General features: G+C 52.1%; 3 protein-coding genes across 4 annotated transcripts; all 3 read right to left on the reverse strand.

Annotated features, from left to right (window-relative positions):
- Positions 1-1,917: 1,917 nt before the first annotated feature.
- Positions 1,918-7,702, reverse strand: LOC115271524 (zinc finger protein 665-like). The gene is made up of 3 exons (XM_029914263.1): positions 7,675-7,702; positions 6,963-7,076; positions 1,918-6,634 (listed from the first exon to the last, which is right to left on the reverse strand). The coding sequence occupies exon 3, from the start codon at positions 6,273-6,275 to the stop codon at positions 4,764-4,766; it is 1,512 nt and encodes a 503-aa protein (XP_029770123.1). The 5' UTR covers positions 6,276-6,634; positions 6,963-7,076; positions 7,675-7,702; the 3' UTR covers positions 1,918-4,763.
- A 9,913-nt stretch (positions 7,703-17,615) lies between these two features.
- Positions 17,616-20,539, reverse strand: LOC115271525 (zinc finger protein 665-like). The gene has a single exon (XM_029914266.1). The coding sequence runs from the start codon at positions 20,537-20,539 to the stop codon at positions 19,088-19,090; it is 1,452 nt and encodes a 483-aa protein (XP_029770126.1). The 3' UTR covers positions 17,616-19,087.
- Positions 20,540-20,567: 28 nt separating this feature from the next.
- On the reverse strand, positions 20,568-23,095 carry LOC112104265. Of its 2 annotated transcripts, none has more exons than XM_029914265.1 (3): positions 21,992-23,095; positions 21,066-21,179; positions 20,568-20,694 (listed from the first exon to the last, which is right to left on the reverse strand). In XM_029914265.1, the coding sequence occupies exons 1-2, from the start codon at positions 22,724-22,726 to the stop codon at positions 21,153-21,155; spliced, it is 762 nt and encodes a 253-aa protein (XP_029770125.1). In that variant the 5' UTR covers positions 22,727-23,095; the 3' UTR covers positions 20,568-20,694; positions 21,066-21,152. The 2 variants fall into 2 exon arrangements, with proteins under 2 accessions (XP_029770125.1, XP_029770124.1); XM_029914264.1 differs by having other exon boundaries at positions 20,568-20,697.
- Positions 23,096-23,310: the final 215 nt, after the last annotated feature.

The raw sequence follows: 23,310 nt of genomic DNA on the forward strand, positions 1-23,310 counted from the left end.
AAGGGACTATGGGAGGTGCAGAAGGCCCTCTATGAACAGTTGGGCCAGCTGGCAAGGGAACAGCGGGACCTGGTAAAACTCCTCCAACAGGAGTTTTGAAGGAACCACCGCGACTGGTGGGAGAAGCACAGCGCTGGGAACAGGAGGCCTTGGGGAGAGCGCCGGGCATGTTACACCTGTGGGCAGTGCAGACATGTACGGGCAAATTGTCCCTGCTGGGATGCGGGCAGGGAGTCTCACCCAGGACAGGGGGAGGGACAAGCCCCTACAAGAAGCCCCCTGGCAAGGGAAGCCAGGAGGCGAAGAAGGTATTGGGGCTGTAGGTGGTGGGGTCACCTATGGAAGGAGTGCCCTGCCCCAAGGACCACGGTCCAGGGCAGCCCAGGGAGAAGCCGGAGCCCAAGGCAGCAAAGGGGCGGCAAGCCTGCTTTGGCTGCCGGGAATGGGGCCACATAAAGAGGGATTGCCCCCTAGGAGGAGGGAAACCTCTGGTGGAGGGGCCTGAGGACCCAAAGGGGTCAGGGACCAGCCAAGTAGCTGCTGCAGGGAGCCACCCATGGGGGAAGGCGGACCAGGAAACCCAGACAGACTGGGCCCTGCAGGAGGCCAGGACCCAGGTGGGAGTACAGCAGGTAGCAGTGGGAACGCAGACCCTGAAGAAAGAGGGCGTGGGGGACCCTGACCTGCGGGCGTGGCTGGCAGCCATGGAGGTGGCCCGCCAGAAGGCAGAGGCTCAGACCCAGGAGATGGCCCAACGCTGGGAGGCCTCAGAGATGAGGCAGGAGGCCCTGGAGGGACGGCCCTGGAAGGGCAGCTCTGAGGAACAAAAACCGAGGGTCCCCCCAACCAGAGGGGTGGGGATTGGGGGGGGTGTAGTGGGGTGGTCACCCCGCTCCTGCCCGGAGCGGTTAAAAGCAGCCCTGGAGATGGCTTTGGCTGGGGAAAGGCTGATTGGGGGAAGCAGCCTCAGCTGGGGCTACGCCTCAATCAGGCCACAGCTGGCCCTATAAAGGTGCTGCTAAGCTGGCGCTAGGTCAGTCGCTCTCTAGTTGTTGAGAGGGACAGGACTGGCTGCTGGGAACTGAGCGGGGTACCTAGAGTGGACCAGGGCTGGGGGAAGGCCAGAGGAGCTGGGGAGCTCCAGCCTGAAAAACCCCCAGGCTGCAGGCCTTGTTAAAGGCCAAAAAAGGTACTGGGGTTGCAGAGGGCAACCCAAGGGTAGGCAAAGGCAGCAGGTCCAAACCCTCCTTGCCGATGATGAGTGGCTGATACTGCAGTCTGCCCCAGTGGGCGGGGGCTAGATGGTGACTGGCAGTAGCCAAAGACTGAGGCGAGGTGGGGATACGGGGTTGAGGGTTCCCCAGGGAGGGGAGACCCAGGGAGACTGTGGGGTCAGGGGCAGAACCCTGAGAAAAGGGGCATGGAGTCTGGAAGGGGGGGCACCAGAGCCAGAGACAGGTGAGACACCGGCCTGCAGAGGGCACGCCTGAGTGGAAAGAGCTAATTCCCTGGACGACCAGCAGGAGGAGCTGCTGGGTGAGTCGTTGCCTTGCTACAGGGCCCCACAGGCAAGCTAGGCTTTCCTCTGACAACCTTCTGATTGAGGATCCTTCTGGGGTTTAGGTGTGAGGCAGGTGTCTGGATGACTAGAGTGAGGCAGCAGTGCCCAGGCCCAGAAGCAGAAATTTAGGAACCTTGGGAAATTTTACTATAGAAATGTTGGTGCTGAGTGAGCAGCCAGGCCGAGGTTTTCTGGATTTCAGTGGCACCTAATTCTGGGAGTCAGGTGTCTAAACCTGGGCTTTAGGCACCTAAGTCCAATTGCAGCTCTGAGTCGTTAATGCAAAACGAAGGAGACTGGCAGTGGGAGAAACTAAATTCTACTTTATTATTCCAAAGGATGAACAAAGACAGACTCCGTGCCCCACCCACAGCCCAGCGGGTACTTTTCTGTTCCATCCCAGCACAATGCCGCGTCCAACTCCCACAAGAACCAACAGCAGTGCAACACATATAAATGGTAGAACAGTGGTGAGAAGCCATGAGAGATGCTGGGAGCCCGTCACAAAAGGAAACACCCCGAGAGCAGGGAATCCAAAGAGCTCAGGTTAGAGGGATGAGTGTGGGGTGAGTGGGGCAGAGACAGTCTCTCTCGTCCCCACACAGGACACTGCGGTAGATGGGGAGGGGTGACCAGGTGGGCTGTCTCCCTCTGGCCTCAGTGATGGGGGTCAGCCTGGTTCCAAGGCTGCCCAGGTCTGTTGAGATCCCCGGCTCCCTTCTTATCATCCAACCTCGGCATCTCAGCAATAGGGGGACACTGCCCCCTCCCCCTATCATTTTTGGGGTATCATTCATGGTCCTTTAGATTGCAGGGGAAGCGTCACACGACACTCACAGGCCAAGGCTAGTCGCTCTCTGGCTCTGAAGCAGCGAGTTCACAGTTCTCAGCCATCTGGCTCTGAAGAGCAAAGCCAGCCATTTCCCAGCTCGGTTCTCCTCGCCTCCCACCCTCTCCTCCTCCTGACTCTGGGGCTTGATCTGCGCATGCAACCTGCATCAGTTGTGAAATTCCACCCCCCTCCTCAAGCGGCGCAGCTGTATCAACCTAACTTCTGGTGTTGACAGCACTATGGCAACAGGAGGGCTTTTCCCATGGACGTAGCTCCCGTCTCTTGGGGAGATGGAGTACGGACGCCAATGGGAGAACCCCTCTCATTGGTCTATGTAGCGTCCCCCTCGAAGCGCTACTGCGCCATCAGTGCAGCTCGGCTGCAGCAGCCTTTGAAGGGTAGATAAGCCCTAAGTCACATCACTGCAGGGATCAGGCAGTGATTTCATTCCTCATTTCCATCTCTGCCTCTCCGAGTGTGACTCGAGCTCACACCCTCAGTGTATGTGCTGAGACATACTGACCTTTGCCATTGTTCAAATAAAACTAAATCCACATCACAAAAGGGTAGAAAAAGGTTAAAATAAAATAAAAAAGGACTATACTGGCCAATGATCATTTGTCTCATTAAGTCCTCAATAAATCTAAGCTACATCTAAACTAAACTAATATCTAAGTTTGTGACCAAACAGCCTTCTGGAATAGAGAAAAACCCACACTCCAGGGTGGACTATAAAACAGTTTTACATTCATAAAGTGAAAGAGAATCTGAAGACTCAAAATCAGGAAAATAAATTTTTGTCTAAAGTGGCCAAACTGGCTTCACTTCTTGTCTAATAATTTAGTTGTATTAGTTACAAAAGTTTTAGCATCATCATAATAAAAGAAATTAAAAAAAATGAACAAACAAAAAAACCCTTCCCATCTACAAATGATCTGGACTAGCACAGAAAAAACCTGGAAGCAATTTCACCAATAGATGGAAACAGATCAGGAAGGTCAAACTGTACTTTGAGGTTCTTTGGGATTCCTCCCTTCCCCTCCCTTGCAAGTCTGTGACGATTTCTTCTCCAGCCCTCAGAAGTCTCATGGAGGATCATAGAAATCAAAACGGATTCTTAAGCATGGAGAGACAGGGACATGGTGGTAAGTGCGGGAGGGGTAGAACGGGGACAGGATAAAACTCTCCATTGCTGGGACGGAGGCTGCTGTGTCAAGAGTGGAGCGTGACAGTGATGGGGGAAGGAGGGAATCCCTCAGACTCACTGTCCCTGCTCCCCACTTTTTTAGCATCTGTTTAGCTCTGCTCCCTCAGGGAGAATAATATACAAACATTCAATGCTTTTCAGCACGGCCTGGAGTAATGTGAGTCTATCTGGGAATGAGACAATCTGGCCCCAAAGGGGGAACTCCGGGACTAACGATCACTCTGCTCATGGAGAGGAACGGAATAGCTAATATACTTAGGGTCAGTGTGACTAGAAAGAGTGTTGGAGAGTCTGGGAAGATGTGCTAGCTAATCCCAACCATTTCCTACCATAGACAGATGTTCAGAAGCTGATGCTGCGGAGGCAGAGGTGGGATCTCCAGGCCTCCCACAAAAGGCCCTGTGGGAATCAGCCCCTCTCAGCAGTGCTGTCTGAATGCACAGAGGGCAGGGAGAAGGGGCAGAGGGGGTGAGTGAGGAGAGGCGGCACCTCTCTACCCCTGTGCTCTCCCTCACCTCTGATCCCATGATGTCCAAACACTCGATAGCCCCAGCAACCAGCTCCTCCTGCTTTTCAGCTCCCCCAGCCCCAACCATTCAATCCCCAGTTTCCTCTCCATAACCAATGGGTTATGGGGAGGTCCCTTAACGTTTGATCCTGAGGGATTTGGGGAGGGGAGGGGTTACCAACCCCCCAGGGACACTCCCCCTGCAGAGAACAGCTCCAGGTAAGTGGGGGAGCCCAGCCCAGGGGCTGGTGGAAGATGGGGGGTGGGGACAGGTGTCTAGAGTGAAGGTGGGGCGTGGACCAAGTGTCCTCCTCCTCATCTCTATGGCAGGGGGAGCCCGGCTGGGAGGGGAAGGGAGAGGGGGGAACTTCAGCCAGGCAGAGGGAGTGTCTGGAGGAGTTTGTCTCTCTCCCTTCCCCCACCTGCGGCCCATCAGCTCAGCAGCCAGGGCTGCAGCAGGGAGGAGGGGCTGATCGGTGCTTCTCCTCTTCTGCCTGGGGTTTGCTTAGACCAGGCAGAGCCAGAGGGTCAGTGACCAGTTGATGATCAGCTGCTGCTGTATCTTCACCCCAGCAACGGGCAGATGGATCCTTGGGAGACAAATGCAACTGATGTGTGTGGGAATGAGGAAACGGGTTGGTCACCATGGCCAGCCCTAGTCAGGGCCCTGAGAGAATTTCTGTGCTTTGTGGATTCTCTGATGTTTAATGAGGTGTGATCGCTGAATGAAGCTTTCTCCACAGGCAAGGCATTTATGAAGTTTAGATCCTGTGTGGATTATCCCATGTTTAATGAGGTTTGATCTCTGTGTGAAACTTTTCCCACAGTCCAAGCACTTATGGGGTCTTTCTCCAGTGTGGGTTACCTGATGTGTTATCAGACATGATCTTTGTGTGAAACTTTTCTCACACTCCAAGCACTTATGGGGCCTCTCTCCTGTGTGGATTTTCTGATGTAAAACAAGGGCTGATCTGTTTGTGAAACTTTTCCCACAGTCCAAGCACTTATGGGGTCTTTCTCCTGTGTGGATCCTCTGATGTGTTATAAGGGCAGACTTCCACCTGAAACATTTCCCACAGTTGAGGCATTTCTGAGGTTTGTCTCCAGTGTGAATTCTGTGATGTGCAACAAGATGAGAACTCCCAATGAAACTTTTCCCACACTCGAGGCATTTATAGGGTCTTTCTCCCGTGTGGGTTCTCTGATGTTGAGTGAGTTGTGAGCTGCATCTAAAGCTTTTCCCACAGTCCAAGCACTTATGAGGTCTCTCTCCTGTGTGGATTCGCTGATGTGTGATAAGATCGGACTTCCAACTGAAGGAGTTCCCACACTCGAGGCATTTATAGGGTCTCTCTCCTGTGTGTATTCTCTGATGCCTTGTAAGGGTTGATCTCTGTATGAAATTTTTCCCACAGTCCAAGCACTTATGGGGTCTCTCCCCTGTGTGGATTCTCTGATGTGTTATAAGGTCTGACTTCCAACTGAAACTTTTCCCACACTCCAAGCATTTATAGCGTCCCTCTCCTGTGTGGACTGTCTGATGTGTAACAAGTGCTGATCTCTGTGTGAAACTTTTCCCACACTCCAAGCACTTATGGGGTCTCTCCCCTGTGTGGATTCTCTGATGTATTATGAGGGCTGACTTCCAACGGAAACCATTCCCACAGTAGAGGCATTTATGGGGTCTCTCTCCTCTGTGGATTCTCCGATGGTTAGTAAGGTTTGTGCTGTTACTGAAGCTTTTCCCACACACCAAGCATTTATAAGCTCTCTCTCCTGTGTGGACTGTCTGATGTCTAATAAGGTGTGATCTCTGCATGAAACTTTTCCCACAGTCTGAGCACTTATGGGGTCTTTCTCCTGTGTGGATTGCCTGATGTGTAACAAGGCCTGATCTCCATGTGAAACTTTTCCCACAGTCCAAGCACTTATGGGGTCTCTCTCCGGTGTGGATTGCCTGATGTGTAACAAGACCTGATCGCCGTGTGAAACCTTTCCCACAGTCCAAGCACTTATGGGGTCTCCCTCCTGTGTGGATTCTCTGATGCATAATTAGTGCTGACTCCCCACTGAAACGTTTCCCGCACTCGAGGCATTGATAGGGATTCTCACCCGTGTGGCTTCTCCCATGGTTATTAAGATCTGAGTGGTTATTGAAGCTTTCCATACAGTGCAAGTATTGAAGGGGTTTCTCTCCAGTATGGATTATCTGATGTATCACAAGGTGTGATCTCAGAATGAATCCTTTCCCACACTGGAGACAGTTGTAGGGTTTCTCTTCCTTGGGATTTGTCTGCTGGACTGTGGGATCCTTGTCTCCTCCCCCACATTTAATAGATTCGTCTACTTTCTTCCTTGGGTGGTTTCCCAGGAGCTTCTCTGACCTGTGCCAATTTCCCCAGGCTTCTTCCCAGCACTGGGAAAAATTCCCTTCAGCTCTTCCCACAAAGGGCCCTTGTGGTTCCACTTCCCCAGAAACTTCTTCATGATGATTCCCCTCCTCGTTCTCACTCACTCTCTCATCACCTGCTGGGAGAGAGAGACAATCCAGACAGGAGTCATTGTGCTGTGGAGAAAGAGAATTGGCACCAAGGGAAAACCCAACACACGCAAGTTGTGAAGAATCAGCAATTGGATTCTGCCTCCATTTCCCACCCAAACATGCACACAGAAGGAAAGTTGGGAAGGGAACTCCTGCAGCTAACAGGATGGGTGGAAAGATGTGAGCAATATCTGCTGACTACAGCCCTACTCTGGCTGAGATGAAGAACAACTGACGGCTCTCTCACACACCACATTTCTGGGATTCTCAACTTTTTCCTTCATTCGTCCGATGGTTTCTTTCAGTCCTCACCTGTGCAAGTGCCCCTTGGGATCTCTTTTTCCTCTGAGGCCTGGAGATCTGGGACCCACGGCGCTTCCCCTCGTTCCAGCCGGGCGATCAGGTCAGGTTTGGGAAGGGGGAATCCTGTGCAGGGGGGGGGAATCAGACCAGATCAGGGTGAATGGAAGATTGGGAGTTTGTCTGTCACAAAGGACAATCCGTGAGTTGAACCTATCCCGGTGCTGTGCTGGGAGAACGTGGAATCCAAAGGGATGGGAACATGGTCACTGAGCTTCCTTGGGAGAGGCAGATGTCTGGGGAGGTGGAGATAATTTTTACGCCCTCACTAGCAGTTCCCAGGATCTCTGCACTTTGGGGGCCTTGCTGACGCACACACAGCTCTGAAGTTACCCCTGCAGAGCCCAGAACCCTCCCCAGGGCTGGAGCTAGTCCTAAGGAGGGAGGTGAAAAGGGATTCTGTGCTCAAATGAGAAACAATACACACAGGACAATACACGGCTTCTCGGCCTTGATAGCTGGAGGAGTGGGGAGGGTTTAGCATGTCCGTTTTGACACTCTGGTCCCATTGAAGGGGGTTTGGAGATGCAAGTCTCTCTCACACGGCAGCTATGGATTATGGAACCCATTCCCCTCCAATCTAACTGACCAGGGAAGAACCTGACCAGAGTTAGAAATGCAGGTCCTACACTTTCTAATAACCAAGGGGACAGGGATCCCTTACCCAGCGAGGTCACCGTCTCATAGTTCTCCCGCATGACATCCCTGTAGAGGGCTCTCTGACCGGGGTCCAGCAGAGCCCCCTGCCCCTGGGTGAAATACACAGCCACCTCCTCGAAGGTCACCGGCATCTGAAACAACAAGAGTCCCCCACTCAGCACCTGCTGCCCCAGCCACAATCCCACTGGTCACACGGGAAAGGAAGAAGAAAAATAAACATCTTGGAAGCTCTGGGAGGCTCAGAAAAGCAGAATCCCACCCCCACCCTGCTCAGAGCAGCCAGGAGGCTTCAGGGGGTGGGGAGAAGGTCAGAGCTCCTTGTCCCCCCAGCACACGGAGCAGAGCAGGGTCTTCTCATTTCCCACACACCTGCCAGCCACAGGCTGATACGGGAAGCAAAGCTCTGAGCCGGGGACAGGGACAGAAATCTCAACAGCTTCCCTTCATTTTTCACAGCAGCCCCTGGCTAGTGGGTTCAGGCTCCCGCACTGGGAGTCTGGAAAATGTTCCCAGGCCTGCCGAGGGGGGTGTTTCCTGTTTCAGAAATGTGGGAATGTTTCCCCGCTGCCAATGGGCCAGCTCCGAAAATCAGCAGGTTTATCACACTCTGTCTCCTCCCTGCCTCTCCCTCCACCCGCCCAGCAGCTCCCTCAAAAATCCCCTACCTGAGCTGGCTCCATCACAGCCATTTCCCTGCCCTGTCTTCTGGAAGACGAGTCAATCTGGAGCGAAATGTGGATGTGATTCCTCAGCCTGTTGGGGCAAGAAGGGCAATGGGGGTGTGTGTGTGTTCAGAAGGGGCTTGAGTCCATGTGACACCCCGCTTCCCCCCAGGCTCTCTCCCTGCAGATAGAGGCTCTGGACTCTGCCACGCTGGGAAGAAACCCAGTTAGTTTATTACCACCCAGGCCAGGCCCGTCCCAGCAGAACTAAACCCACCCAGGGCAGTTTTAAACTCTCCCCGTAACAGCATCTCGGTGCCAAACTCTAGAAAAAGAGCAGAATCAAAGGAGTCACTTTGGGGGATTGCCCTGCAGTGTAGTGCAGTCGTCACCAACCGGTGGATCCTGGAGCCTCTAAGAGTCAGTCGTGATCACTGGCCACTAAATGTCCGGCAGTGCAGCGGGGCTAAGACAGGTTTCCTGCCTACCCTGGCCCTGTGCCACTCCTGGAAGCGGCCAGCAAGTCTCTGCCACGCAGCCCCTGGGGAGGGCGGGGCGGGAGGGACAGGGGGTCTTAGCTCGCTGCTCCTGTCTGCAGGCACCATCCACGCAGCTCCCATTGGCCGGGAACGGGGAACTGCGGCCAATGGATGCTGCAGGGGTGGTGCCTGCAGAGAAGGGCAGGGCGCAGAGCTACGCCGCCCCCCCCCCCCCCCCCGCCTCCCGCCCCCCCCCCGGGGGGGGCCCGGCGGGGGGGGGGGGGGGGGGGGCCCCCCCCCCCCCCCCCCCCCGGGACATGTCGGCCGCTTCCAGGAGCGGCATGGGGCCAGGGTAGGCAGGGAGTCAGCCTTAGCCCTTCTGCACTGCCGCCCGAGGTAAGCGCCACCCAGCTGGAGCCTGCACCCCGCACCAACTCCCACACCCCAACCCCAGCCCTGAGCCCCCTCCTGCACCCAAACTCCAGCCCAGAGCTTGCACCCCTCACACCCTTCTGCACCCCAACCCCCTGCCCCAGCTCAGCCAAGAGCCCCCTCCCATACCCCAAACCCCTCAGCCCCAGCCCAGAGCCCACACCCCCTCCAGCACCCCAACCCCCTGCCCCAGCCCAGTGAAAGTGAGTGAGGGTGCGGGAGAGCATGGGACGGGGGGGTGGAGTGAGTGGGGCAGGGCCTCAGGGAAGGGGCAGGGTAGATCCTGGGTTGCACTTAAATTCAAAAGGTGATCTTGTGTGTAAAAAGGTTGGAGACCACTGGTGTAGTGTAACCCTCTCTAGCCCCCCCCCCCGCCCCCCCAGACACACAAAAATTCCCACAGGAGTAGAGAGTTAAAGAAACCCCTATGACAACCCAGTTTCTGTTTCTCTGCCCCCTTCCCATCCTCCCCAGGGCCCAGCCAGGGGGCCAGACCCCCACAATCTCTGCCCTTCAGAGCCCAGCCATGCTTGCCCCAGCCAGTATATCTGCACCCCCTTCCCCCCAGAGACCAGGCACAGGGCCCCTCCTTGCCCAGATACCTGCACCCCCACACCCCCAAAGCCCAGCCACAGGGCTCCCCTTGCCCAGATACCAGCCTCCAGCCCCCAAACCTCAGAGCCCAGGGATCCCTCCCCCCAGCAGTGTCGTCTATGGGTACGTCTTCACCACCCGCCGTATCGGCGGGTAGCAATCGATTTATCCGGGATCGATATATCGCGTCTCGTTACGACGCGATATATCGATCCCCGAACGCGCTCACCGTCGACTCCAGAACTCCACCAGAGCGAGCGGCGGTAGCACAGTCGATGGGGGAGCCGCGGCCATCGATCCCGCGCCGTCTGGACCCCAGGTAATTCGATCCAAGATACTTCGACTTCAGCTACGCTATTCGCATAGCTGAAGTTGCGTATCTTGGATCGATCCCCCCCCTAGTGTAGACCAGCCCTATGTGTGAGCTGGGAACTGCTGGGTCCAGCAGCCCCTAGTGGCAGCTAGCAGCATTTCAGCCCATTTCTGTGGAGGAAAGGACATTCTGCGTGCACAACATTTAATTTCTGCAAAATTCTGCATCGCGCAGTGGCACAGAATTCCCCCAGGAGTAAAGTTTACATTCAGAAAAGGGGGAGATTTGGGGGCATAGGTGAAAAGAAGGGGCCAAAACCCAGGGAAGGGCTAGCAGTGGTATAGAGAGGTTCCCACACTGCCTGTGGTATTTATGTGGCCCCGTCACCAGTGTCTTAGTGCTTCACAAGGTCTAACCTCCTCAAGCCCCTCAGTGAGGTAGAGCAGTGCTGTTATCCCCATTGTACGGATGGGACACTGAGGCACACACAGACTAAAGGCCAGATTTTGAACAGTGTTTAGGCAGCTAGTGGGATTTTCTAGAGTGCCTAGAAGGTTAGATGTTTTGTAAACCTCACTAGATGCCTAGCTGCACCTTTGGGTGCCTAAAAACCTTTGAAATTCAGTCCCTAAGGCACTGGCCTGATGTCATACAGGAAGTGCATGGGGGGTAGAATCCAGGTCTCTCGGGGCCAGCTCCCTATCCACTGCACCTATCTGCTGCATGCTGCAGAAAAAGAGGACTCCGAGATGGGAGCAAAATATGGCAGCCGGTTCTCTGAGACTCCAGCAAATGGTCCTAGGCGGTTGGGAAGGACATCCTGGTTGACAGCATGCAAAGAAGCGGAGAGGTCAGGAAGGATGAAGAGAGAAAGAGAGAGGAGAGACAATCACTGAGCCCCAAAGGGGTGGCAGGGTCTGCCCCAGGCTGGGCTGTAGAGCAATGGCTGCTGTGCATTTTTACATTTTAACTGAAAACCATTTTGTTTTGTCATTTTCTGTTCTGCGTTGGCGAAAAGGAAGGAAAGAGAAAGTGTCGTAGGAGTATCCGGTGTGTTCCTGCCTCAAATTCTTAGGGTTGCAGCTGGATCCAGGCCAATTCCAGAGCAAAGAACCGAAATTGCATCCTCAGAGTCCATAAAGTCGACGACTGTCATGATTTGTATTATTCACTGGGCATCCATCTGTGTACTCAGCACAGTTCAGAATATACCAGTAAATACAGTCTCTGAGCCAATGTGTATAAAATGTGTAGCCCTGGATAAGATGACTCTGCTATTTAAGTATGAAGTGCATAGTTACTCAGCACATCTATGGGTGGAGGTGCTGCTTTACTGGATTAAGGACTAGATTTGACTTTCCAACTTTCTTTCAAGTGGAAGAGCTGCCCAGAGCTCCTGGGCCTGTTTATTTTCCTTTCCTGCCTGCAGTGGCCTTGATACACCTCAGAAGTCTCATTTTTTCCCCTCAACTTTGAAATCTGGAATTTTCTTGGTGTTTGGTTTTAAATATTCTCCTGTGAGAACTGCAACTCAATCACTGTAGTGTTGTGTTGAAGAGCCTTCTAGAAAGTAACTAGCCTTTAACCAAAGTGAAAGCAGCATGGCCAGTTCTCATGATTTTGTCATGAGCCTCAGGAGAATGATTGTTTTCCTTAAAGCCCCAGCTTCTGGAGTTAAGTGGAAATGTGATGATTTCAGCCTTCCTTCTTAAAGAAAAATGAAGTTTCTAGCCCTAATGGCTGTGGAGAAAGTTTCAAAAAGAGACACCCCCCCCCCATGCACCCTAAAGGCTCAAATAGCAGAAGGCAAATAAAAAACACCAAATCTATTATTTGTACACAACCTCACAATTTTAAAGCCAATCTCACAATTTTTGAACATTGGGGGTTGACAATACTGTGAAAGTGACTTAAAAGTGTCAGTTTCACGCTGTTTAGAGTCAGTTTCTAGTTATTATTTGTAGTGGAGTAACACCCCCAGAGCCCCAGGCACGTGCAGTATAAACTCATAGGGTCTTGCCCTAGGAGGATATTTCCAAAAGTTAAAGGATCTATTCCAGCCCTGGTGAATTGCAAAAAAAGTGATAGGAAGTAATCTAGATTTTTCTACAATTGTTTCAATTGTTGTATTCAAGAGTTACTAAAAAACTCAGAATAGACATTAAAATTCCAAAACCTACCCCGTTTCCCTTAGGTGACTTGGCACAACATGAGAACATGTTAGTATTAGAGCTGAGTGGGTCTAATATTTATTTACTTCTCTTTTTTTAATGTAAGAATTGGATATGGTGTGGCTGTCAGCTAATTTCTAAGTTATTGTCTGCAAAAAAAAAACCTAGAGTTTTCAGGTGCCTAAGTAGCCCCTGGAATCACAGTTAAAGTTGCTCCCCCCACCAAAAATCAGAAATGGCTCCCGTGTGAGAGGTTAGTCCCCTGCCCACTCACTCTCCAGTGCTTGTTTGACCAGATCCAGAGGGAAAAAATTTCCAGCTGCCTTGTATCTCTCTCCACCCCCCTGCCTTCTCCCTGCCCCCGGCTCTCCCTTCCCCAGCCAGTCTGCATTTGCTCTCAGTCTCCCTCCAGCCACCCTATACCCCCTCTTTCCCCTGCATCGCCCCATCATCCCTGCCCCCTCCCCCATCCCATCCTGCCCCCTGCATCCCCATTACCCGCCTCCTGCCCCCCCATCTCTGTTCTCCGTCCTGCCCATACATCCCCCTAAGTCTCTGTATCCTCCTCCTCCCGCAGCCCGGGTGGAAAGGGCCTGGGGGGGCACCTTTCCTTAGGGTCTCTCTTACCTTCCCTCCAAGCGGGGCCGGGCCGGGAAGGGGCCCTGGCCAGGCTGGGGGCTCTGCCCTGGGAGAGGCTCCTGGGGAGCAGCGGGAAGGGCCCTGCTGGAGATTCCCCTGTCCCGGCTGCAGCCAGGGCTCCGGGCTCCCAGCACCAGCCGCCGGGGCTCGGGGATCTCGCTGGGAACCAGAGTCACCGCAGCGGTTACGAGTCACTTCCTGCTGCCGGGACTGACCCCAGCGATGGCTCCCCCCAGAGCCGCCTCCCAGCTGCTCCTGGGTCCTAGCGATCACCCCATCGCGCTGCAGCGTTACTGGTCACAGGCTACATTAGCACTGCTGAAAAAAGGTGGCGTTGTCTGGACTGGGTGAGCCAGACTTGTAGGTGACAGAAGGCAAAAGGAGAGAAGTAAAGTGGGGAAGGAAAATGATGCGTGAGGGGAAGGGTGACAGCAGACCCCCCAAGTCTCACATCCCAGGGGGAGTTCAGGATTTAGCCAAAGCCAGTGGAGTTGAGGAGGTCGGCTGATTCCCCCTCTCTGGTTAGCTCTGCTCAGGTCGTCTTTCAGGATCAGGATGATGAGAGCCCGATAGTGCCATGCTGGGTCCTAGGAGACAGTGGGTGTGAGACATACCCCAGGGTACAATCTGGACTGTTGAACTGCTGAATTCTCCATCCCAGGGTATCTTTCACACTGCTTCCCTGTGTGAACAACAAACCTATCCAGGCTCTGATCCCACACAGCCACTAGCATGCAAAGTCACTCCCGGCTATACAGTACTGAGTGCCACTAGCCAGTGGCTCATGAAATAAACTACAGAGTAACATAAATCAGTTCGCTAGTCCCGGCCTTGCACCCCAGAAATGTGAGCCTTGTATTGCCCAGTTCGTTCACTGTGCAGTACAAGCTCATTAATTAGTCATCCCCACAAAGGATGCTGATCAGGCAACAGCCTTGTTATCCCAAGTGAAATTCCCCAAACACGTCCATGAAAACACACCGGTTGGGATAAAACAATAAAACAAGCTTACTAACTAGAGAAAGGTAAATTTTAAGTGGTTACAAGTGATAAAGGTATAAAAGGTCTGATTTGGTTACAACAAAAATAAATGGTCAACATGCATTTTAAATCCTACATTTTATCAACCTAAGTAAGATGCGAAGCCAACAGGTTTTCTCACCCCACTCAATGTTGCAGGCAGTTCTCAGTTCTTAGTACCCAAGCTGGATTTCCTTCCAGCCTTGGTCCGCCCTCCCCAGTCCACTGCTCCTGTTGTCTTTCAAGCCATCTTGTTGCCTTCCAAAAAGATGGAGGAGAAGAGGTAAAAATGGAGGCAATTCTCCCTTGTGTTTTTATACCACTCTCCTCTTTGAGGTTTACCACCACCCCCCCAGCTGGGGGGCAGTCAGCAGACAATGACTTTTCATATGATACCTCACAAGGCATACTTTGGACAAGATTTATCATCGTTTTGTAAAAGTGGTGACCATAACAGTGTAGAACAGTGGTTCTCCAATTTATTTCATCGGTCCCCCTTCTTTGTGTCTGTCACAATTTAACCCCCCAACCCCACAAGTACATATATTGCCACCCAGCTCTGAAGGCAGAGTGGAGAGCAGTGGCTGCTGGCCAGGTGCCCAGGTCTGAAGGCAGCGCCACCGCCAGCAGCAGCCCAAAAGTAAGGGTGGCCATGTGAAAAGTGATTTTTGCCAATACTACTGTTCACAGCAGACTTATGACCGCATTGCCACCCTTACTTCTGGGCTGCTGCTCCACCTGGGATTGTGAGGGAGGAGGAGAGCCCGAGCCTGGGTAGCAGGGCTCCGTCTGTCCCCTTTATCCCCACCTCCCAGATGTGCACGGCCCTTCGTGCACCCCAGCAGCCCGGGGTTGCTAGCCAGTGCTCTCTTTTTTTTAAAAAAACCCACACAGGTCACCCTCCCTTGACACATTCCTGTGACTCCCTTGGGAGACGTGCCCCATAGTTGGAGAACCGCTAGTGTAGATAATCATAGTGGGGACTGGCAGCCAAGATGGTAACACCTGCTCCTTTTTGTCCCTGGGATCCCCAGAGAAAATGTCCAAGCAGGAGAGCGAAGCAGATCCCATTAACATTAACCTTGCAAAACACATTTTGGTGATTTCAGCTATAAACATTCCCTCCCATTTCCACAAACTTTCAGCCCCTGCCCCAGTGATTGCAATGGGACTGAACCAGAATTAGGCAGGTGGTGAAGTTGTGAGAACAGGGGCACTGGGCTGAAACAAGGCTCAGGGATCAGAATCACGATCACACAGTGGGTGAGTGTATCTCCTGCAAACAGACCTAGAGGCCAATGGTCTGATTCTCCCCTCACAACAACTTCACGCTGGTGTAGACAGGTCACATGACTCCAGTGGGATTACTCCTGCCTAGCACCAGGGTGAGGGAGAGGAGGATGAGCACAGGAGCCCAGTCAGACTGTTCCTGATTTGTACTGGGGTCAGGGAGGGAGGCACAATTTTTCAGTGAGTTTTATCTCTATGGGAAGTTTGAGGAGCCTGTGACAGGGCAGGGGTGAGGTTAGCTGGGTAACCTCACTGTGCATTTCCATCCCAGATCATGTCTGCATTGCTTTAACCTTTCACCTTACCTTGGCAGTTGGCAGCCATTTCATGCAACACAACAGAAACTTGGGGTGGGAGAAACTAAATTGTATTTTATTATTCCAAAGGACAAGCAAAAGACAGACTCCTTTCCCCACCCTCAGCCCAGCCCACAGCTCCACCCAACTCCCCCATGCACCAGCAACATTTACACACGGGGAGAAAAGTGCCGGGAAGCCGGGAGAGGCGCTCGGAGCCTGTCACAAAAGCAAACACCCCAAGAGCAGGGAATCCAAAGAGCTCAGGTTAGAGGGACGAGTGTGGGGTGAGCAGGGCACAGACAGTTGCTATCGTCCCCACACAGGACACAGTGGTAGATGGGGACGGGGTGACCAGCTGGGCTCCAGTGCTCCTCATCTCTCTCTGGCCTCCACAATAGGGATCTGCCTAGCTTCAAAACTGCCCAGGTCCCCTGACATCCCTGGCCTCCTTCTCATCTCGGCCCAACCTCGTCCTCTCAGCAATCAGGAGATGCTGCCCCCTCCCCACAACATTCCTCTTGGGAAGGATTCACAGCATTTTACAATTCAGGCACCGCTCGACCAGACACTCACAGGAGAATTCCTGTCTCTCTCTGGCTCTGATGCAGCGAGTTCTCAGCCTCAGCTGCCTGGCTCTCAAGAGCAAACCCAGCAGTTTCCCAGCTCCGTTTCTCCCCCACCCTCCCGATCTCCCACCCTCTACCCCTCCTGGCTACGTCTCACATCACTGCAGGGATCAGGCGGTAACTTCCTTCCCCATTTCAGTGTCTGGCTCTGGGAGTGTGAATCTAGCTCACACCCTCAGTGTTCGTGCTGAGAGATATTGATATTTGTCATTGTTCAAAGAAAAAAAATCAATTGACAAGGGGTAGAAAAAGGTTAAAAATTAATTGAAAAGGACTGTTCTTGCAAATAAACATTTGTTTCACGAAGCCCTCAATAAAGCTGAGCTACACCCTGGCAGACTAACCTAATATCCAAGTACGTGACCAAACAGCCTTCAGGAACAGAGAAAAACCCACAATACAGGGTATACTATAAAACATTTTCACATTCATAACATGAAATCCCAGAGAATCTGAAGACTCAAAATCCAGAAAATAAGTATACTTATTTTCTTCTAAAGAGGCTAAACCTGCTTTACTTCTCGCCTCATTATTTCGTCGTGTTACTTACAAAAGTTTTAACATCATGATAATAAACCAAAAACTCACAAACCAGCTTCCCATCTACAAATGATCTGGTCCAGCATAGACAAAAACTGGGAGCAATTTTACCAAGAGATGCAAACAGGGCTATAAGATTAGAAAGGTCAAAATGTGCCTTCAGATTCATTTGGATTCCCTTCCTGGTTTGTGACACTTCTTTCTCCAGCCCTCAGGGGTCTGACTTAGGATCATAGATTTCAAAACTGTGATTCCCAGGCATGGAGAGCCAGGGACATGGTGGTAAGTGACACCTTGGGAGGCGGACGGGTAAAATGGGGACAGGATAAAACTCTCCATTGCTGGGACAGAGGCTGCTGTGTGGAGAGTAGAGGGTGATGGTGCTGGGGAAAGGAGGGAATCCCTCGGACTCACCCCATCGCCCTGAAATAGCACAGAAGCTAAAACACCACATTTTACTGTCCCTGCTCCCACTTTTTTATCATCTAGTTAATTGTGGTGCATAAGGCAGAAAATGTACAAACACTAAACGCTTTTCAGCAGGGGCTGGAGTAATGTGAGACTATCTGGGAATGAGACAATCCGGCCCCACAGGGGGAACTCAGGGATTAACAATCACTCTGCTAATGGGAGGGAGTCAGAACACATAAGTGAGGCTTCGATTTTGTTACAGAAGTAACAAAAGTCACGGAATCTGTAACTCCAAGCCACAGGTGCCAGGGGCCCATGCAGCTCCCAACCAGGGCCCCCACAGCTGCCCAGCCACCCTGGGACCCCAGAACCCCAGTAGCAATGGGTGCTGCAGCCTTCTCCCTCCCCATTTTGTCATGGATATTTTTAGTACAAGTCATGGACAGGTCACGGGCTTCTGTGAATTTTTCTTTATTGCCCATCACCTGCCTGTGACTTGTACTAAAAATATTGATGACAAAATCTTAGCCTTACACATAAGATGCTCAGGGTGAGTTTACACTAGGAAATCTGGTGAAGGGTCACAGAGATGTGCTGACTAATCCCAGCCACATTTCCTACCATAGACAGTTGCTGCGGAGGCAGAGGTGGGATCTCCAGGCCTCCCACAAAAGGCCCTGTGGGAATCAGTCCCTCTCAGTGGCACTGTCTGAATGCAGAGGGGGCAGGGGCAGAGGGGGTGAGTGATGAGAGGCAGCAGCCCTCTACCTTTATTCTCTCCCTCGCCTCTTATCTCATGAGCCCCAAACACTCGATACCCCAGCACCCAGATCCTCCTGCTTCCCAGCTCCACCAGCCCCAACCATTCAATCCCCAGTTCCCTCCCCAAAACCCATCCTCCTGGTCCCTCGGTATTTGATCCCCCAGAACCCAGCGCCCTGGGGGATTTGGGGAGGGGAGGAGTTACCAACCCCCAGGGACATTCCCCCTGCAGGGAACAGCCCCAGGTAAGTGGGGGAGCCCAGCCCAGGGGCTGGTAGAAGATGGGGGGTGGGGACAGGGGTCTAGAATGAAGGTGGAGCCTGGCCCAAGTGTCCTTCTCCTCATTTCCATGACAAGGGGAACTCATCTGGGAAGGGAAGGGAAGGGAGAGGAGAGAACTTCAGCCAGGCAGAGGGAGCATCTGGAGGAGTTTCTCTCTCTTCCTTCCCCGACCTTTGGCCCATCAGCTCAGTAGCCAAGGCTGCAGCAGTGAGGAGGGGCTGATGGGGGCTTCTCCTCCTCTGCCTGGGGTTTGCTTAGACCAGGCAGAGCCAGAGGGTCACTGACCAGCTGATTCTCGGCTGCTGCTGTATCCTCGCCCCAGCAATGGGCAGCTGGATCCTTGGGAGCCAAACACCCCTGATGTGTGTGGGAATGAGGAAATGGGTTTGTCACCAGGGCCAGCCCTCGTCAGGGCACTCAGAGAATTTCCCTGCTCTGCGGAGGAGTCTTTGATGTCAGTTCCACTTGGAGCATTTTCCACACTGAGAATATTTCTTCCCTGTGTGGATTTGTGGATCCCTGATATTCCGGGAACACCAATGGAAGATTCCCCCACATTGAAGGTCTCTCTGTTGTGTCGATCACTGATGTGTGAAGTCAAATTGAATCTTTTCCTGCAGTCAAGCTATTCCTAGGGTCTCTCACCCTTGTGGATTTTCTGATGTTTGATGAACTCTGAGCTCTTATTGAAGCTTTCCCCACAGTCAAGGCATTTATAATGTGTCTCCCTCCTGTGTGGATTCTCCCATGTTGAGTAAGGTCTGAGCGCTGACTGAAAGTTTTCCCACAGTCCAGGCATTTCTGGGGTTTCTCTCCTGTGTGGGTTTTCTGATGTGTATTAAGGGTTGATTTCAAACTGAAACTTTTCCCACACTCGAGGCATTTATAGGGTCTTTCTCACATGTGAATTCGCCCATGTTTAATAAGGGATGAACTTTCCATAAAACTTTTCCCACACTCAAGGCATCCATAGGGTCTCTCTCCTGTGTGGGTTCTCTGATGTCTAGTAAGCTTTGAGTTAAGAATAAAACTTTTCCCACACTCAAGGCATTTAAAGGGTCTCTCTCCTGTATGAACTCTCTGGTGTATAGTAAGATGTGTCTTCTGAATAAAACTTTTCCCACACTCAAGGCATTTAAAGGGTCTCTCTCCTGTGTGGGTTCTCTGATGTGTAGTAAGCTTTGAGTTATAAATAAAAGTTTTCCCACACTCCAGGCATTTATAAGGTCTCTCTCCTGTGTGGGTCCGTTGATGTGTAGTAAGCTTTGAGTTATGAATAAAACTTTTCCCACACTCAAGGCATTTAAAGGGTCTATCTCCTGTGTGAACTCTCTGGTGTATAGTATGATGTGACTTCTGAATAAAACTTTTCCCACACTCAAGGCATTTATAAGGTCTCTCTCCTGTGTGGATTCTCCTATGTTTAATAAGGTATGAGCTCTGACCAAAAGTTTTCCCACAGTCCAAGCATTTATACGGTTTCTCTCCGGTGTGGGTTCTCTCATGTTTAATAAGGTCTGATCGCGCATTGAAAACTTTTTCACACTGAAGGCATTTATAGCGTGTCTCTCTTGTCTTCAGACATGGATGTCTAATAAAGTTTGAGTGCTGAATGAAACTTTTCCCACACTGAAGGCATTTATATGGTCTCTCTCCTGTGTGGATTTTCCTATGCTGAGTAAGGTGTGAGCGCTGACTGAAAGTTTTCCCACAGTCCAGGCATTTATGGGGTTTCTCTCCTGTGTGGGTTTTCTGATGTATATTAAGGGCTGATTTCAAATTGAAACTTTTTCCACACTCAAGGCATCCATAGGGTCTTTCCCCCATGTGGATTCTCCCATGTTGAATAAGGGATGAACATTTGCTAAAACTTTTCCCACACTCAAGGCATTTATAGGGTCTCTCTCCTGTGTGCAGTCTCTGGTGTATAAGAAGACACGGTTTCTTACTGAAGCTTTTCCCACAGTCTAAGCATTTATACGGCTTCTCTCCTGTGTGGGATCTGTGATGTGCCATAAGCGGTGATCTCTGACTAAATCTTTTTCCGCACTCCAGGCATTTATAGGATTTCTTTCCTATGTGCAGTCTCTGGTGCATAATAAAGTTTGACTTCTCACTGAAGCTTTTCCCACAGTCCACACATTTATAGAACTTCTCCCCTGTGTGGGTTCTCCAATGTTTAATAAGGCTTGCACTGAAATGGAAACTTTTCCCACAGTCAAAGCATTTGTAAGGTTTCTCTTCATTGTGACTTGTCTGCTGGACTGTGGTTTCCTTGGGATCCTTGCATCCTCCACCACGTTGAATGGATTCATCCAGTTTCTTCCCAGGATAGTTTCCCAGCTGCATTTCTGATCTTTGTCGATCTCCCCAGGCATTTCCCTGTTCCAAGCACTGGGAAAAAATCCCTTCAACTCTTCTCAAAACCAACTCCTGCGATTCCACTTTCCCAGGACCTTCCTCCTGCTGATTCTCCTCCTTGTTCTCACTCACTGTCCTATCACCTGCTAGGAGAGAGAGAATCCAGACAGGAGTCACTGCCTGTGCTGGGGGGAAAGGACAGAAAGGGGAATAGCAAAGAGGGAAAACACAACACAGTGACTGTGCGGGAGAAGGAGACACTGGATTCTGCCTCCACATCCCACCCAAACACTCCCAGGGAAGGAAAGTCAGGGAGGAAATTCCCGATAGCTAACAGGATGAGTCAGAAGCTGTGACTAATATTTGCCTTCATGATATGACACCTGCTGACTGCAGCCCTGACCTGGGTGAGACGGGGAAGAACTGAGGGCTCTCGCTCACAGCACATTTTGGGAGTCCCAGCTTTTTCCTTCACTCTCAAGATGGTTCAGTCTCAGTTTCCCTGACTCCTCACCTGTGCGGGTGCTTCTTGGGCTCTCCCTTTCCTCATCAGCCTGGAGATCCGGGACCCACAGCTCTTCCCCTCGTTCCAGCCGGGCGATCAGCTCAGGTTTGGGGATGAGGAATCCTGCGCAGGGGGTGAAATCAGGCAAGTTCAGGGCGCATGGAGCATTGGTAGAGTATTTGTCACAGGGAACATTCCCTGAGTTTAACCTGAGCCTACATGGGACTGTGGTAACTCAGACCCTTTGGGAGCAGCAGATATCTGGGGGTGGGGGTGGGCTGTTGTTACGCCCTCACTAGGAATTCTCAGGGTAGATGCGCTCTGGGGGACTTTCTGGCACACGCAGCTCTGGTGTTAAACTCCTGCCTATTTCCAAACCAGCACATAGGTGCTGGAACTAGCCGTGCTGGGGGAGCTGCCGCACCTCCTGGCTTGAAGTGGTTTCCATTATATCCAGGGTTTACAGTTTGGTTCAATGGCTCTCAGCACCCCCACTGTACAAACTGTGCCAGCACCCCTGAGCCTGCAGCACCGAGAACACTCCCAAGAGGGCCAGTGAGCGGTGTGTGAAGAAGAAATTTTATTAACATTTATTAAAATTTTATTAAAGTTAATGTTTAAAATTAAATATACACAAGTTAAGAGGGAAGGTACTGTAAGTCTGGGGTCAGGCTTGAGTTATGAGGGATTACAGGTATTGGTTACAAGGATCACGAGATACATACATAGCATATAACCAGCATAGACTCAGATTGGGGTGCGGGAGTTTTTAAAGCGTCAGTGGATAAGTGGGCTCGGGTACGCCACTCATGGAATGTATTAAGAGTCCAAGTCAGTATCAATGTAGCGAATAAGGACATGGGTGGGGGGCATCCCTTGGTTCGTCAGGGAAGAAAGTGGGTTATTTCCCTGGTCGGCGGTCTATAGTACTTAACCTGGTATCGACGGTGTCCCGTGATGTGTTCCATATAGATGTCTCTGGACCACCTGATGGTGTCGGACACCATGAGCTGTCTCATGAGCCGGGCGTAGCATCGATCGACTCCACATGCTCTCAGTACCGCCTTGTTGTGGGGGTCCCACGAGCCCAGGGCTCCCACGATCAGGGCGTGTATCTGGACCTCATAGCCCTGGGCTCTCAGGGTGTCGGCCAGCGGGGTGCACTTCAACGCCTTCCGTGCTCGGGCCTCATGGAAGGCTGGTGACCTGTTTTCAAATGGCACTGTCATGTCTACCATGAGGACCTTCTTCTTTTCTGCGTCCGTCACAGCGATGTCGGGTCGCAGTCGGCTGTCTGTCCCGGGGATGGCAGAGTTGATGGTGATATTCCCCAGGGATGGCAGGATGGCTTTCACCAGCTGGTTCTGGATGGCATTGTGACGGGCCACCAGGCTCCGGAGTGCTGTTTGCATCCACACAGGACGTGGGGTGGGTCTTTTTGGCGTAGCTGCACTTCCTGCAGAGCTTGTCCCGGTTGCCATGGCGGATGGCTCCGTTGAGGGGAACGCAGTTGAGTCGGGCCCGGTGGACGAACTGCCAGCCAGCGAACCTGGTGAAGCTGCCCCTGGGGAGGAAGTGGTTGCCAGCGTCCCACTTGCTGGACACCTCGAACACCTTGCCCTGGTCCAGCTTCCGCTTGAGGGTCTCGGCATAGTGGCAGCGGATGGCATCTTTCAGGGTCCTTTCCAGCATCGTTCTGGTGGTCGGGGTGATGATGGTGTGATCCGGGGTCTTTAAGCGTGGCACCAGAATTCCTCACACCACTTCCAGTGGCAGTCGATCCTCTTTTCTAGGCATCTTGAGGCGTTGCAGGCGCGGGACCAGAGAGAGGACAGGTCTCCCCCCTAAGGGCAATACCCTGCTTCTGGCCCCTTGAAAGCTGGAGAGATGGGGATGAATTAGCCTGTCCATTAGGTTTCTGTCTCCCCTGTTCCCTTGAATGGGGTATGGAGATGAAAGTATCTCTCACAGTGGAGATGTGGACTCTACCAGGAGTTCTCAACCTTTTTCTCTCTGAGGCCCCCCCAGCATAGTATAAAAATGCCACAGTCCACCTCTGCCAAACCATCTGTTTTTCTGCATATAAAATCCCAGGCCAGTGTTACGGGGTAGGGAGCAGGGCAATTACCCGGGGTCCCACGCCATGTGGGGCCCGACAAACCTAAGTTGCTCAGGCTTTAGCTTCAGCCCCATGCAGTGGGGCTTCCGCTTTGTGCCCTGGGCCCCAGCAAATCTAATGCCGGCCCTGCTTGGC

The sequence above is a fragment of the Terrapene carolina genome, unplaced genomic scaffold (genome assembly GCF_002925995.2).
Source record: "Terrapene carolina triunguis isolate 2854851 unplaced genomic scaffold, T_m_triunguis-2.0 Scaffold34003, whole genome shotgun sequence".
NCBI classification, from domain to species: domain Eukaryota; kingdom Metazoa; phylum Chordata; order Testudines; family Emydidae; genus Terrapene; species Terrapene triunguis.

Coding starts and splice junctions, on each gene's coding strand:
- LOC115271524 (XM_029914263.1), bottom strand. CDS start 6,275: ATGGAAAGCTTCAATAACCACTCAGATCTTAATAACCATGGGAGAAGC.
- LOC115271525 (XM_029914266.1), bottom strand. CDS start 20,539: ATGCAGCTGGGAAACTATCCTGGGAAGAAACTGGATGAATCCATTCAA.
- LOC112104265 (XM_029914265.1), bottom strand. CDS start 22,726: ATGCCATCCGCTGCCACTATGCCGAGACCCTCAAGCGGAAGCTGGACC. Junction 21,180..21,991: donor CGGGACACCGTCGATACCAG/GTTAAGTACTAT, acceptor CCCCCTGCGCAG/GATTCCTCATCCCCAAACCT.